The sequence below is a fragment of the Maylandia zebra genome, linkage group LG1 (genome assembly GCF_041146795.1).
Source record: "Maylandia zebra isolate NMK-2024a linkage group LG1, Mzebra_GT3a, whole genome shotgun sequence".
Lineage (NCBI taxonomy): Eukaryota > Metazoa > Chordata > Actinopteri > Cichliformes > Cichlidae > Maylandia > Maylandia zebra.
This window is the reverse complement of record NC_135167.1, coordinates 43,814,255-43,829,698: the sequence shown is the minus strand read 5'-3', so window position 1 is coordinate 43,829,698 and position 15,444 is coordinate 43,814,255. Positions and strand designations below refer to the sequence as shown.

The following is a 15,444-nucleotide window of genomic DNA, read 5'->3' as shown; positions in this document are numbered from 1 at the left end:
CTGGGCTCCTCCTAAGGAAAGTTTGAAACTTCATTTCCTTCATGCTGGTGAACTTTTTACCAAATATTTTCATCAAAGCTTCTCCATCACTGACAGGGATTGTTTGGATCTTCACACTCATCTCCACCAACCCTAAAAAATGAGTCTCACTTTGCTCATATAATGCCAGGAGTGTCTCCATATTCCACAAAAGTCTATGCAAACATGTAACAGTATCCCATATTCATATGAATATTATTGATATTATAACAAAAGCTGTCACCAACACAATTGTCCCAAGTGCTTTTTTTATTAGTTATTGCAAATGCTTGATTGCAGTTCTTGCTAGATGACAAAACCACGTATTAGGTTTAGAAGGAAATGACTTTTGGAGGTAGCAAGGGAGTGTGAAGCTTAAGGTGTAAAACAGCTGTGTACTGCCTTTTGTTCCTGGAGAAGGTATTTAACAAACCAGCTAAGTATCTTGTAAATTCTTTGTGCTAGTTTTAAAAGCAAGAGGTACTGAGAGTTTGTTTTCTTTGTACATCATATGCATAAAACGTGATAACATCCTTTTAACTTCGAACGACTCACAAAACTTTCTCCCTGTTGAATTCAGGATCACGGGGGATGTGAGCAGGTAAGAAGACCTCTGAGCTTCAAACAGGACCATCAGCCAGAGACACAGCACTTCCGTTCTGTCTTATGGACCCTCGCCACAAAGCATCTGTGTTATGGGGAGTGGAAGATTCTCGCTCAGCATTGGGACTTTAGTGAAGCACATATACAAGCTATAGAACAACAGTGGACAGGTGAGCAGTGCTGAGTTCCTAAAAAAATTATTGACAGTTTTATTGCTATTTTTATTACCTTTTTTGTACTTGTTGGGTTTTTTCATATATATATATATATAAATCTTTACACAGGAAATCATACAAGTTTGAAAAACTGTAATATAAGGCCTGTAATGTCCAGAACCATAGAAGCACTGTTTCATGGGTCCAGTGATTTTATTGAAAATAAATTCTCAAATTTGGCACTGACTGATTCACTCTACAGCATTCTGAGTACCTGAGGTGATTAACTCTGGTCTAGGTCAATTTTAACCCAGATCAAGAATTCTTTCTACAATTCTACTACAACAAATGAACTACAGATCTATTTAGAATATATGGATAGTCTGACATGAGTAAATGGATGCTTAATCCTTAATATTTCAGAGAGCAGATGGTGTTGTTTTTCTTTTGGTTTTTTTACAACATCACTTTTTTGTAGAAAAACGTCTATTATCATACAATATCTTGTCTTATAATGATGACCTGAAGCACAACTACAACTGCCTATACCTGATACCTGAATCTTGGTTAACCAGAGAGATAAAAGCCAGGAGAATAAACCAGATGTTCTCCACTGAACTACCCAAAGTATAGTCTGAATGGCAGCAGAACAAAATGAGAACAGCCCCGCCAACGCTGGAGACAGAGCAATACTGAAGAGTATATGTAAGAAGGATGCAACACATAACAGAAATGCTCAGTGCCTAGTGGATCTAAGAGCAGACTGCAACAACCTCCCTGAAAGGATCCAGTAACCATCACAGTGGCAGACATGTCAAGCAGAGGGATTGGACAGCACCATTCCCTGCCATGTTTAACACCTACTGGATAGGGAAGCTAACAAGCTAACTCCATTAGCATCCTGCAGCACAAATGAACCAGGTGCTAATGGTTGAGACCCACCCGGAATGTCTAACCGAAGGCTGTCCTGATCCCCAAGGATCCCAAGAAGGGGCCGGTCCCATCCAACTACTGGCCAATAACTTGGCTAAACTGCCCACCAGATTGCCCTCCTCCTGAATGGTAGATACTGTACCTCCGTCCATCCAAACCCACACTTGTCCTTGTTGGACATAGTTGGATATAATTGCTAATCTTTCTCTTTGGGTAGATTGGTCCTCCAACCAAGAGCAGTCTCTCCAAGATGACAGCAGTTTGCAACATGGATTGTAATAAGTTTCTCAGCTTTTGTACACTGTTGCAAGAGTTACATTCTGGGCACAGCTTTTTTCTTTAATTCCAAATGCCAGATCTTTGACACCTTGCTTTTAAACTCTATTTGACTTTTAACCTGTTGAACCTTTTTTTTAATTTAAAGTTGAACTTTAAATAAAATATTAAATTATATAAAATAAAATATTGTTTCATTTTGTTGGAGCACTTAAAATGTAAGATATCAGGATGTCATTCAGCTTTGCTTACTGGCCAAGTACCTCGCTTGCTTAACGCTGGTCTGTGGTTACAATACAGACCCAGTGGACTATATGAACTAGTTAGTTACTGTGATTCTATAAATGTTCTGATGGTATAAGAACTGTCTACAGTGACTGTGTTTAACTAAAAGTTCAGATGGATAATGCTTGATATAAATCTAAATTGAAGGTAAGAAAAGCTTCAAAGATCATGGTCACCGGATGCTGTTAATCTGGCTTCATGGAGTGCTCGTAGCTGGAGAAAACCCTACCAAAGGCCTCTATGAGGGGTTGGTGGAAATCTCCCGGACAGATTTGGCAGGTGAGCTAATCAGGGAGGTCACTTCCTTTCACTGGTCAGACTATTTGTCAGTTTTAACAGTCATACAATATTAGTTAACAATATTTCTCCACAGAAAGACCAATAATGCCGTAAGACTGTTTTTCTGTTTGTTCACTGGAATGTGTCTACTTTTTTTTCTTTTCTCTGTTTTCCTCTTCTGGTTTGTTATCCAGAGTTCATCCGACAGAAGGCAAACTCCCAGACCAGCTCTCCTAAAATGTGCTGCGTAATGTGACGGCAACAAGTTTATGCTTATCATCGAGCTATTGTGTTAGCTTTGTTAAAACTTTCTTTATTTAAAGAAATAAAAATGTTATTTTCTATAAATAAAATTACATGATTTGAATTGTGAGTCACATAATGGTTTACATTTTTTAATGAAAGATAGGTGTGTAGCAGCCAGGGGAAAGTTGCTCTCTATTTATTTCTTTTTTTTTTGCCGTGCAATTTTGTCAGGTTTTCTCTACTGCAGCACTTGAACTGTGTTTACCTAGAAGGGCTGTAACAACAGCCTTGCACTGCTGCAGATTTCCATGTGCTGCATCCCATGCCAGTTATCCACACACAAAGAAAGGACAAGACAAGCTGCCCCTAACCTACCCAAAATGCCCCACGCCTGCTGCTTAGGTGTGGGATTTTGCTTCCCCCAAAGGTCCTTGAGGTTCCTGAGATTCCCTAAAGCGCAGATCGTACCTCCCAACATGGGCCAGCTCGCTCCACATGATAGTGCATCCGAGGAGGCGTGGACCCCCCTGCGGAGGCGTGGACCCCCCCTGCGCATGGAGAGACCAAACCATGAAACTGGCGACTCCGGGCACTGGTGCTCCATACTCCTTGCAGGCCCCCTGCATCCCAGACCCCAAACCCCAAGACCCTCACACCAACACTAGTTCACTGGATCTAAGACAGAGCCCAGCTCCTAACAAAAAGCGCCCCTCACAATGATGCTTTACAACACTGCATCTGATGTTTTGTGTTGCACTTGATGTTGTAAGGCTTGGATGCAGCTGCTTGGCCATATAAACCCATTCCATGAAGCCCTCTATGCACTGTTGTCGAGCTAATCTGTAGGCCACATGAAGTTAATATTTGCCTCTCTGCCCTTTGTCCTCCCCTCAAACCGGCTGTCACTCCCTAAGCCGTGGTCTGCTGGAGGTTTCTTCCTGTTAAAATGGAGTTCTTCCTCCACACTGACTCCAGGTGCTTGTTAACAGGGGCTCATCTTACTGTTGGGGTTTATTGTAGGGTCTTTATCTTAAACATAAAGCACCATGAGGCGACTGTTGTTTGGATTTGGTACTGTATAAACAAAATTAAAGTGACAGTCCAAAATAAAGTCATTTTAATGAAATTCTTATTTACTCATTGTGAATAAAGTACAGCAGTACATAACACATTTGATTGATGATTGGTGGTTGATTTATTTAAACTAATATAATCATCCTGCTGCAACCAGGTTTCTGTAAGTCAGAGTAAATCAATTTGTTGCTCAATTATTAATTCTTGTACTAACAGAGAGAGCAAACCCCAAGTTAGCAGTTCAGTCAACAGTAAAGCAACATGGAGCGAAGGCGGTGTGCATTTCACTTACTCTTTTGACTGGCCTTACTCTTACTTTGAGGAGAGTAATACTGGGAAAATAATATTGTTTTTCTCACTGAAAGCCATTTCCACTCTGTTTGACTGTTACTTAAGTAGATTAACCTTTGGTTTTATATCTTTTTGTCAGGAAAATACTAGTACAAGACTGAGTTCATATCTTTACTTGTTAAATGTGTATTTTTGACCTGTAGACTTGTAGGATTTGTGGAATAAAGAAACAAACTTACTAGAAATGAAAATGAATGTTTATTTTTGTTCATTTTTTAGTATTTCATACAGCTGACTAGCAATTACACAAGCGTGATTGGGATTAAGTCAACGGACAGGTGAAAAGTATAGACAATGATACATTTTCATTTCTCATTTTAAACAAAGCTATTTCAGGCAAATTTGAAAAGCATAAAATTCAAGCTGCATCAATCTCCCCCATCTCTTGGTTGTCTGTGGAAACAGAAAGAAGATGTTACACATATGTAGTATCTGCACAAAAAAATCACAAACACAGGCTGTAAATTGAGGAGATGTGTTCGTCTGGTGTTCTGGTTTATATGCCTTTCACTCATCCCAGCTACATGCTTCTGACCCTGATCAATTAAAATATATGACATTTCATTGTTTTTTGTTTTAAACCAAATGTTTCCACTAAAGTTATCCTGACAAAGCTTTAATTGGTAAAATAAATGTATAGGAACATGATTTTCTATTATAATGAAGTAAACAAAATTCGAAAACATCCGAGCTTATTTACTTACTTTTTCTAGAAGAACTTGTTCCTTTGCACAGGTATGGGCACATTTGAGCCTGTCAAACAACAAACAGAGAGAAATCTTTAAACGCTGCTGCATTTCTTTAAGACACCACATGAACATCTGAGTTTGATGAACAGTTTGATGTACTATATCTATGTTGGTGTTTACTAGTCTCCATGATTGTTCTGTGAAACTAGTGGAGGTAGAAAAGTAAGCCGGGGGCTGAGCAGATAGGTTGAAAGAATTTAAGGTCTTCAGCACACAAAGCAGATAATTAAATAAGCATGCTCTCATGGTTATGATATTCTGAAGCATATTATTATCTATAGACAATAATACCAAACAGAAATTGCTTCCTCTTCCCTCCATTTTGCATCACCCAATGTCAGTTTTGTGTACATATTTGATCTTCAAACACGTTTTACCCCAGTGACGTTGGTTTTTCTGCTTGTTTGTTAACAGGATTCCAGGTTTTTGTGCTTGTCCCAACTTTTTCTATTTATATAATTATTATTTGAGGAGGAGACAGCTTCATAGTACAGTTACATTTTGTTTGAATTTTGAAAACCTCTCAACCTTTAAGCACAAATGGGTGCAGTAGTAGGTTTGGAAACTAAAGGTGGTGCAGAAAAACGGCAAGTAGACTGGCACTTATACAGTGTTTTTGTGCTCTAATTGAGCACTCAAAATTCTTATTAGCCAGTCGCACAAACATTCATGTAAATGCTCTTTCTTATACTTAAGTACCAGACACACATTTGCACAAATTTATCAATAGCGACTCAGAGTTCAGTATCTTGCTCAAGGTCATTTCAAAATACTTCTTGGTGTTGTCTCAGTCTGGAGTATCACTTCCTGTTCTATCTTACAGTGGTATTTTTGCATTGCTTATCTGTGTAGCCAATTTAATTAAAAACTTATAGATAACGTCTTATTTCATAGTGTAATCTTCCTGCGCTTTATCCAAAGCACACTCTGTTGAATCACCCACTAATTATATTTACAGTGTTCAGTCACTGTGTCTTTAGGGATTCGCTAGCTTAGCATTAGCTCTTCACCTGTCTCTCCTACTCTTTCCTGCTCAGATGTTTAGTTACCCCTTGGCCTACTTTACTAATAACTATACTTGTTATAAATGTAGCTTGTTTGTAGCTCCGGAGGCCCCGTCAGTTCTCTTCCATCGGATTTTCCCGAGCAGTTGGGAAAACATGATTGCTGAGTGATGGTGAGGAGGAAGCGTAGTCCTAAATAGAAGCCCCCGGTACACTACCAACCCAACCATGTGTTGAAGCATTTTTCCCCACATGGCGACACACCTGGAACATCTATACATCCATCCATTTTCTTCAGATTCTCTGGGGCCGGGTAGCAACCTAAGCAGAAAAGCCCAGACCTCCCTCTCCCTAGCTCAGGGGTGGGCAACTCCAGGCTTCGAGGGCCGGTGTCCCTGCAGGTTTTAGATGTGTCCTCGAACCAACACAGCTGATTTAAACGGCTAAATTAGCTCCTCAACCTGTCCTGAAGTTCTTCAGAGGCCTCGTAACGAACTAATCATGTGATTCAGGTGTGTTGACCCAAGGTGAGATCTAAAACCTGCAGGGACACCGGCCCTCGTGGACTGAGAATGCCCACCCCTGCCCTAGCTGCCTCCTCCAGCTTGTCCAGGGGAACACCAAGGAGTTCCCATACCACCCAAGAGATATTATCTAGAGTTGGATGTCTCGAGACTGGTCTTGGTCTCGAGACCACTTTTACGTGGTCTTGGTCTCGACTGACTTTGGTCTCGGTCTTGGTCTCGCTGTTTCGGTCTTGCATTCTCAAATCGACATAGTGTTCGGGAGATTTGGAGTCAACCATCAGCGGAGCGGGGGGGTGGCTTACTGGGCTTAAGCCCGGGTCATTTTTTCAGAAGCATGGGGTCTTTTGGAGTGTAATTTGTTAGTTAGATGCCTGACTGACAACTGTATAAAACAAAAACAACACACGAAGCTAGAGATGGACCGATCCGATATTACGTATCGGTATCGGTCCGATACTGACCTAAATTACTGGATCGGATATCGGAGAGAAATAAAAAATGTAATCCGATCCATTAAATATCACGAAAGCACCTCGCAAAACTTGCAACACGCCGTAACTCACCTCAGAACGTTAGCACTCGGAGCAGTATGCATCACGTGATAGAGCAGCTGTGGCATGCCGGACCTGTCGGTGGTCTGGATAGCATGTGGAGCTTCGCTAGCAACCTGGCATTTCATCTCCGACAAAGTTATCCCGAGAGAAGTAAAGCAAGTGTGTAAGTCCATCTCTGAATGTTTGTAAAGCATTCCCACGTTAAGCTTAACAAGCGACTGCCTCTCGCTCTCCGGCTGCTACTTCAATCATGAAACTGCTTAATGATCAGCTGATCGGCTTTTCTGTCGCGAGTCCGTCTCTCTGGTTTGTTTTTGGCCCACTTTGCACCTAGGGTTGCCAACCGTCCCTTAAAAAACGGAATCGTTCCGTATTTAGAAACAAAAGTACACGTCCCGTATTGAGCTAATAAGGGACGCACTTTGTCCCGTAATACAGTGAGAATCAAAAGTAGTCTATAAATGTTTATGGAATTAACGCTTTGTTTGAAAACATAATTCCCAGCCCCTCTCCTGCTTTGTGACCATTGAGCTGACAGCACACTTATGACAATTCGAGTATGACAATTCAGATTACCGCTCATCTCATTGGTCGAGGAAAGGTCGCTTACGGAGAAAATACCGGAAGACAACAGATGACCACAACAAGAAGCATGGCCAACAGGGAAACAAACGCCGACACTGCGGTGCAAGTCTCGGATGACAGTACCAGAGGTACAATTAAGAAATACAGACAGTTTGATGCAGCCCCGACTTTGTTCTGCCTTGCTGCTTAATTAAAAAAATAGTTTAAGGTGTCCTGCATATGTGATTTTTTTTTCCTATATGAAGTCATTCTTTTTTGAACAAAACTCAAAATAGAGCCTGATAATCTTTCAGTCATTTCTACCCTCACCTAATTTCCTTAAATTCCTGTGTGAGAGCTGCTCGGCTCTCACACAGGGGCTCAGCTATGCTCCAATCCCTCCATACTGCGGCCAATCACATGCGAGGATATAGGATAATATCATTATGTGAAAAACAGAGAGGGTGAGAGACGCGACAGTCACGTGGAGCGTGCGTCTGTCCTCTCAGTGAGTAAGATAGTGGACAGCGGTGAGGAGGGCTGTGTGAAAGCAAAAACACATAAATATGCCTGACACCCGTAAACGAAACAGCATCTGGCTGCAGTTTAAAGACTTTTTTTGTCTCGGTCTTTGTCTCATCTTAACTTGGTTATTTCTTGGTCTCGGATTAGGCGGTCTTGACTACAAGTGTAATATTATCTCACCAGTGGGTCTACTCCAGGGCTTGTCCCAGTGGGACATGCCCAGAACACCTCACCCAGGAGGCATCCTTGTCAGATGCCCGAACAACCTCAACTGGCTTCGTCCGATGTGGAGGAGCAGCGGCTCTACTCTGAACCCCTCCCGGATGGCTGAAATCCTCACCCTATCTCTAGGGTAGAGGGCAGCCACCCTTTGGAGGAAGCTCATTTCTGACGCTTGTATCCACAATCTCATTCTTTCGGTCACTACCCAAAGCTCGTGACCATAGGTGAGAGCAGGGACATAAATCCACCAGTAAATCGAGAGCCTCAGACTTGGATGTTCTGACTTCCTGTCTGTTCACACTCTGGTGCTAACCACTCCAAACAAAATCAAACAAAATTGGTGTCAATCAATTGTGCTACATTTCTGCTGGTTTGTGCTACAAAAATTTTCGTTTGTGCCGCTATCATTTTAAAGATATTATCTAAAGTTTTTAGAGAACTCACACATGCACTGATAAACACAGTCCCACCCACATTCCAAGGATTCCCTCTATAAACCACCACTGTGCAATAACTATTTATATGTAAATACTGTCCAATACTGTCCAAGTGCTGCAGAAACTAAAACTCACTTCCTGCAACCTCCATCCGGTCGAAGCAGATGGCTGCCATGACCTCTGTTTACTTGTTTATAAGACAGGAGGGAGGTCTTTACCTTACAATATAAAGTGCTTTGAGGCAACTGTTGTTGTGATTTGACGCTATAAAAATAAAATTGAATTAAACTAATTGAATTTAGAGTGGAGTAGCCAAGAACTGAACCACTGACCTTCCAACTGTTAATCCAGCTTCCTTTTTTCTTTATAAAAAAGGAAAGAAAAAGAAACGAAAAGAAACGAGGTACATACTGCAGGTATAAAGGCGATTCACTCGAAGGATGTCATTGGCACTCATCTCTGTAGCTCTGCCAATGGCTACATTCTCATCGGGTATGGGAACGATGGTTGGCTCCCTGTCTCTTGAGAAGGCAAACCTGGGGTGCAAACACACAGTAGTAAGGCAAATTGTGATTGTAGTCTCAAACAAGTGTCATTATAACAACTACAAAGAGAAGGCTAAAAACATGAAATTATAATATGGGCTTCAGCTTGAGCAATGCAGCAGGGAAAGGTCAGTCAAGAGGATTATCTACCTAATTATTACCTAATTGACTCTGCCAAACAGAGTCCTTATTGCCATTTCAGACATTTAACAGAATGGGATATAAATGTTTCAAGGTTTATCATCTGCCCAAAAAGAGCCCAAAGGCAAAGTCCTGCACGCCATTATTGTCCATCATGTAGCATTTGCTCGTTAGGCAGCAAGCTAGCACTCTGTGACGAGCTAATGTGGCTTTTGTCTATAAATGTGTGCGTTGTAGGCAGCTGCAATATTATTACTGATAATAAAATTATCATCATTATTATTGTTATTATTATTATTGTTATAGCACTCAATGTGTAAACTGTTTCATTGGTTACCACAGCTTTATACTGGTTTGAATTACTGGTTTTCTCAATGGCCAGTGTGGTAAGAGAAGTTGATTACAACACACATGTACACAGGATGTAGAAAATTAAAATCTTGAAAATGAAAGGACTGAAAACAGATAAAACTGTGTCAAATAAAACTGTGTTATTATGACATAATTTTTAAATAAATATACATTTGAAGCATGTTCAGGGAGTGAACTGATATCTTACCTTCCATAGTGCATAACAGAGTTGTAGTCATAGGGAGTATCAAGGTTCCTTGTGTTGATTTTCCTAAAGTTATGCTCCATCCCTGTGGGGGTTCAAACAACTCAGTCAATGTTTGTCTCTTACTCCAGGCTGAGCATTAAAATGTCACAAAAGTTCAGTTCACCCTACAGCTGTGTGAGAGCACCTGGGTAACTTTTTTCCTTTGCACAAAAACAAAGAAATCTATTGATTTGTGTCCATGGACACAAGAGCTTTCCAGCTTTAAAGAGAGAGCTCTCCATATGGACATGGGAGGGCTGGGACAGTTGTAAGTCATTTCACCTTGCGCTTCCACATAGTGACTTGTGCATTTATTTTGATGCTACTTTTACACTTAAGAGGTGTGACTTCTTTTGCTGCTGACTTCCATTTTGAATAATGTTTGCCTATGTTAACCCTTTCACGCATGGTGGTTGCTACAGTTTACAGCTATTTAAAGGCTGTGTTCTTGTATTTGTGTCACTGCTGATGGTATACTTGCAAAATAAACCATTACACACTGATGTGTCACACCCACTGGTCGTTTAATGTTACAATAGATGTATGAAATGTTTCATTGTAATTTTATTATTTAACCCTGTCATGCATGAATTATGACAAACTCAATCAGGATTTATTTGTGTTCATCTTTTCATGCCTAAAGATGAATACAAATACTTAAGAAAATAAATCCTGATTGAGTTTGTCATAATTCATGCATGACAGGGTTAATATACAAAAACTACTCAGGTTTGGACAATAAAATTACTTGGTTAACTTTAATACTTTTTGTTAATATTCAATTCAATTTTATTTATACAGCACCAAAGCATAACAAGGCACTTTATATTGAAAGGTAGACCCTCCAATAATACATACAGAGAAAAACCCAACAATCATATGACCCCCTTTGAGCAAGCACTCTGGCGACAGTGGCTCAGGGAGGGGCGCCATCCGCCGTGACAGGTTGGGGTGAGTGAAGGAATGCAGGTCAAAAGACTAATATACAACACATATCCATCCATCCATTCGCGTCCACTTATCCTTTTCAGGGTCGCGGGGGGCGCTGGAGCCTATCCCAGCTGTCATAGGGCGAGAGGCGGGGTACACCCTGGACAGGTCGCCAGTCTGTCGCAGGGCCAACACACAGGGACAGACAACCATTCGCACTCACATTCACACCTATGGGCAATTTGGATTAACCAATTAACCTATCCCCACAAGCTGCATGTCTTTGGACGGTGGGAGGAAGCCGGAGTACCCGGAGAGAACCCACGCAAACACGGGGAGAACATGCAAACTCCACACAGAAAGACCCCGGCCTGATGGTGGAATTGAACTCAGGACCTTCTTGCTGTGCGGCAGCAGTGCTAACCATCGTGCCACCGTGCTGCACACACATATACATACATCTTTTTTTGAAAAGCACAGAGGAACAAAACATTCTTCCAATTCAAATAGATTAGTCTCAAACTTATAAATAAATTTAATAAATAAATAAAAGAATTCCACAGACAGATTTGATTATTGTGAATGTTTCACATTTTGCCCTACATTGTTTGTACTTTGGGTTGTTTGAAATATTCTAAAAAAAACATGATTATTGCTCTACTGTTGGTAAATGAACTGTCATTTATGTAGAAGTTTTTTTTGTCATCCTGACCACTTAAAGATTTTTTCTGACTGTTGTTTCTGGCTGTTGTTTGTCATGTGACCCACCTGGGATGACGTTCTCTAGCAAGATGCGTACATGTTGGTCTCTGTCTGAACGCGTCTGTTCATGGTCGAAGCCCAGGGCATGGAGCACCTCGTGTTGGACTATCTGGTGGAAAACACAGCCCTGGCGACTCAGTGACACTATCTGGCCACCCCCACGACGCCCAACAAAAGAGTAACACCTGAAAAAGAGCGGTAAATAAAAATTTTATGACAAACCAGTAAAACAGCTTCCTCACTCAGAACATCCTGCGTTAGATGAAAAGTTTGCCTGTAGAATTCAAGTATAAATGCCTACTTTGTGTTGGACTTACCCATCACGAGACTGAATGTCCAGAAAGTCTCTTTCTCTGCTCTGGGGCCTAAAGCTGACGCACGTGGCTGCTTCAAATGACCTCAGACCTTGCTCGATGACGTCACGTTCCCTGCGGGCTTCACAGAAAAACATGTATTGTGGTTCTAGTTTGTTGTGGCATTATATTCAACTAAGACTGAGCACAATGCTGCTACTCCTGAGTAACTGCTTACTACTTACACTGGCCTATAAATCAATCAAATCTATGTTACTGCCTCAAAATCAGCTGATGTTTTTGTACAACTTTAATGAATTTATAGAAAGCATAAAATATTCTTCATTATGTTGGCTTGAAGCTTGTAAAGATTGGTCATAACATTGAACTGCTCCCCCCCAGTATCTTTGATGTGGCATAGCTAACAGAAATTTTCAGGGTAAAATACATCTGTCCCATTTTATCTACATATCTTAACTATAACTAACTTTGAGTGTTATTATATTGGGATATATCATAGGTTCAATAACAAGACACCCCCAGTGTAATGTCTGTGGCACTCTGGATGCTTTGTCAGGTAATTCCCTGGAGAAAACTTGTCAAACTTGCCAAAAAAAATAAATAAATTTTTTTTGATTGTGACACTGGAAGAAGGTGTAAATTTTATTTGTAGTTTCCTCTAACTAGTTCCTGCACTTTTGAATTAAAGAGCGCCTCTTGGGTTGGATTGAGCCAAAAGCACAATGGAAGGAAAAAGGCATTAGAACCGAGAAAACAGCAATTTTATCTGCAACATTAAGGTCTTCAAAATTGCGACTGAATATCTTGTATCAGTCTCCATGCTAAGCTTTGGCAAAGCTTTATATATAATTTTATATTACATCTATCTGATACAGATTGATGTATATTTAGGTTGTTTTTTTTATATATCGGAGGAAATTTATGTGTAACTGACTAATTCCTTTTTTAATAAACTGTCCTTTTCAGTTTCCTTGGTAGTATTTTTAAACTCTTTGTATTCTCTGTACACAAAAACCTTTCTGTATGTCATTAAAATACTTGTTTAGTGTTTAGTCTTTTGACCAAACAGCTGTATTTGAAGCCCTGAGATGAGAACCCGTTGATTTCTCTTTGTATTTAGAGGACACTAAAATGTGGAATCTCAGAGGGAAAAGGTTTGGGAAGCAGCTTTGCCCACTAATGGAAAAAACAAACAAACCCCAAAACAAACCCTACAGACGGAGAAAATCATTCTAATAGTTTTCAGTTAAACCTGAAAAATTAGCAGAAAGCTCAATAAAAAGGAATGTTTCCATGTATCTAGACTTACAGTACTGGTCGGAGATTCGATAAGGTACAACAACTCTGCCATTGTTTTTAGGCCACAAACAGCCTCGAGCCGTACACGGATCAGCGTTCTGTAGACCTGTTGGCACTGCTATGTCTCCAAATATGACCAGAGGTTCATCCAAGTTCTTTCCTGTAAAGTATGGAAAGAAAAACATATTTTCCGTGTACTTTCGATGGTTTCATTAACACATCAACTCAGTTTTTAAGGTTAGCCCCTGGATGTTGTTACTAAAGCTGTATATTTACTACTGATGAATAGGAACTGAAGTGAAGTTGAACATACCAAGATTAGCATTAGCCTTCTCCAGCAGTGTCGAGATACTGAAATCATCACCCTCAGTGTTGTTTCCTGTTCAATATGAAGCACATATGTTTGACTGTTCTATAAGGACAAGGTCACATGTTACAACATCACAAAGACATGTCAAGGAGTCAGGCAAATCCAATATGGACCAATTATAATAAATAAATAAATGAATACAAATCAACATGAATAAGAGCATATCTCATAGTGTGATGACATACAAGTGCTAAATGTAAAAAATAGCAAAGTCTTACCGGAGTTTTCAACACTTTTTTTAAAAGGTGCCTGTAATAAGATAAAAGGGTTTATAAGGACTAGTATTTGATTTGTTTGTGCAAGTTCAAAAATGCTTGAAGATTAAAATTGCAAATTCCAATTTATACAATAAATTAATAAAATGAAAAACAGAAGTATTCTCTTTGTGTTCTTATGTTTTGTTTTGAAGAAAGCTTGTATTCCATTTTAACAAAATAAAACATCTTGGTCAAATCAGAGAGGAAATCTACGTCTGCATACTTAACTACAACGCTTACCTCTATAACAAAAGTGTGGGCGAAGCACAAGAACACGCTGAGCACAGCCGCCTGGAGGATCATGGCTGGTTACTGAAGAAGAGCAGCCGACTGAGAAAATACCTGCTGAAAACACAAGTGTTCGGCTTATATAGTTAGAAAGGCCAGCTGAATTCTGTCCTAATATGGCATGCTGTTCAACCAGTACTCATTACTCAACTGAAAATGACAGTTGTTACTTAAACACGTCTGTTTCAACATATTATGAAATTAGACAAAAAGGCTGTTGCTGTCTTTATATTATGTCACAGTCCAAATATTATAGTTACCATCAATGTATTTAAATCTGTCAAACATGGTGGAGGAGTGTTATGGCACAGGCATGTATGTGCGGCTGTTAGTGGCACGGGGTCAGTGTTCACTGAAGATGTGGTTGCTGATAGAAGTTATAGGGTGAATTCTTAAGTTTACAGCCTTATACTCTGCTAACATTTAGCCAACTGCTTCAAAACTCTCCTAGTGACTAACCAGAGCATGCTGTTCATTTTCTGAAGATGAAATTGGAACAGCCTGAAGACAATCTCAGGACAAAAACCAACCTCCCAGGCTGCAGGAGACTTGGGGTGGGTGAATGACCTAAATAAATATTTTAATAGGTTTGATCAAACGCCCACCACAGCATCGTCCCCCCTGCTGCAATCTCCTTCATCTTCAGGGACCGCCTGTCCTTCATCTCAGGACTTCACACCTCTCAGCTCCCAGCCATCACACCCACCCCAGGCTTCTGTGGACTCCAACATACACACCCCTCCCCCAAAATCCACTCTTTCTATCTCAGCACTTCAAGTGAGGAATGAGCTTCGCAAGATCAAGGTGCAGAAGGCTGCAGGTCCAGATGGCGTCAGCTCCAGGCTCCTGAGATGCTGTGCAGATGAACTGTGTGGCATCCTAGGATATCTGTTCAACCTGAGCCTGTCACTGGGGAAAGTACCACAGCTGTGGAAGACCTCCTGTGGTACCGCTACCAAAGACCTCCCCTCCCAAGGACCTCAGCAGCTACAGGCCGGTAGCCCTGACATCGCATCTGATGAAGACCCTCGAGAGGTTGGTTCTAAACCATCTGCGCTCCCTGGTGAGGTCTTCATTGGATCCGCTACAGTTTGCTTACCAGCCTGGCATCGGGGTGGAGGACGCCATCATCTACCTC

At 40.7% G+C, this 15,444-nt stretch overlaps 2 protein-coding genes across 5 annotated transcripts in view; one reads left to right on the top strand and one right to left on the bottom strand.

The window, feature by feature from the left end:
* ankdd1a (ankyrin repeat and death domain containing 1A) overlaps positions 1–4,048 on the top strand; it is a 37,476-nt gene extending 33,428 nt beyond the window's left edge. For 3 of the 4 annotated variants that reach the window (XM_076887142.1, XM_076887131.1, XM_076887128.1), the window contains 3 exons: positions 599–791; positions 2,418–2,549; positions 3,198–4,048. In XM_076887142.1, the coding sequence (XP_076743257.1) occupies positions 599–791; positions 2,418–2,549; positions 3,198–3,460 (588 nt within the window). In that variant the 3' untranslated portion in view covers positions 3,461–4,048. Of the gene's footprint in view, positions 1–598; positions 792–2,417; positions 2,550–2,743 lie in introns of all 4 variants that reach the window. The other variant, XM_076887134.1, reaches the window with a different exon arrangement.
* A 357-nt stretch (positions 4,049–4,405) lies between these two features.
* On the bottom strand, positions 4,406–14,399 carry LOC143419763 (hatching enzyme 1.2-like). Its single transcript, XM_076887149.1, has 10 exons — positions 14,259–14,399; positions 13,980–14,010; positions 13,705–13,770; positions 13,402–13,551; positions 12,096–12,213; positions 11,785–11,963; positions 10,048–10,129; positions 9,214–9,338; positions 4,925–4,973; positions 4,406–4,613 (listed from the first exon to the last, which is right to left on the bottom strand). The coding sequence occupies exons 1-9, from the start codon at positions 14,319–14,321 to the stop codon at positions 4,930–4,932; spliced, it is 858 nt and encodes a 285-aa protein (XP_076743264.1). The 5' UTR covers positions 14,322–14,399; the 3' UTR covers positions 4,406–4,613; positions 4,925–4,929.
* Positions 14,400–15,444: the final 1,045 nt, after the last annotated feature.

What these genes read in the sequence shown, in the direction of transcription:
- LOC143419763 (XM_076887149.1), bottom strand. Translation starts at nt 14,321, where the DNA reads ATGATCCTCCAGGCGGCTGTGCTCAGCGTGTTCTTGTGCTTCGCCCAC. An exon ending in TCTGTTATGCACTATGGAAG is followed by an intron (nt 9,339 to 10,047) that starts GTAAGATATCAG and finishes TTTGCACCCCAG; the next exon opens with GTTTGCCTTCTCAAGAGACA. An exon ending in GAATCGCCTTTATACCTGCA is followed by an intron (nt 4,974 to 9,213) that starts GTATGTACCTCG and finishes GTTGTTTGACAG; the next exon opens with GCTCAAATGTGCCCATACCT.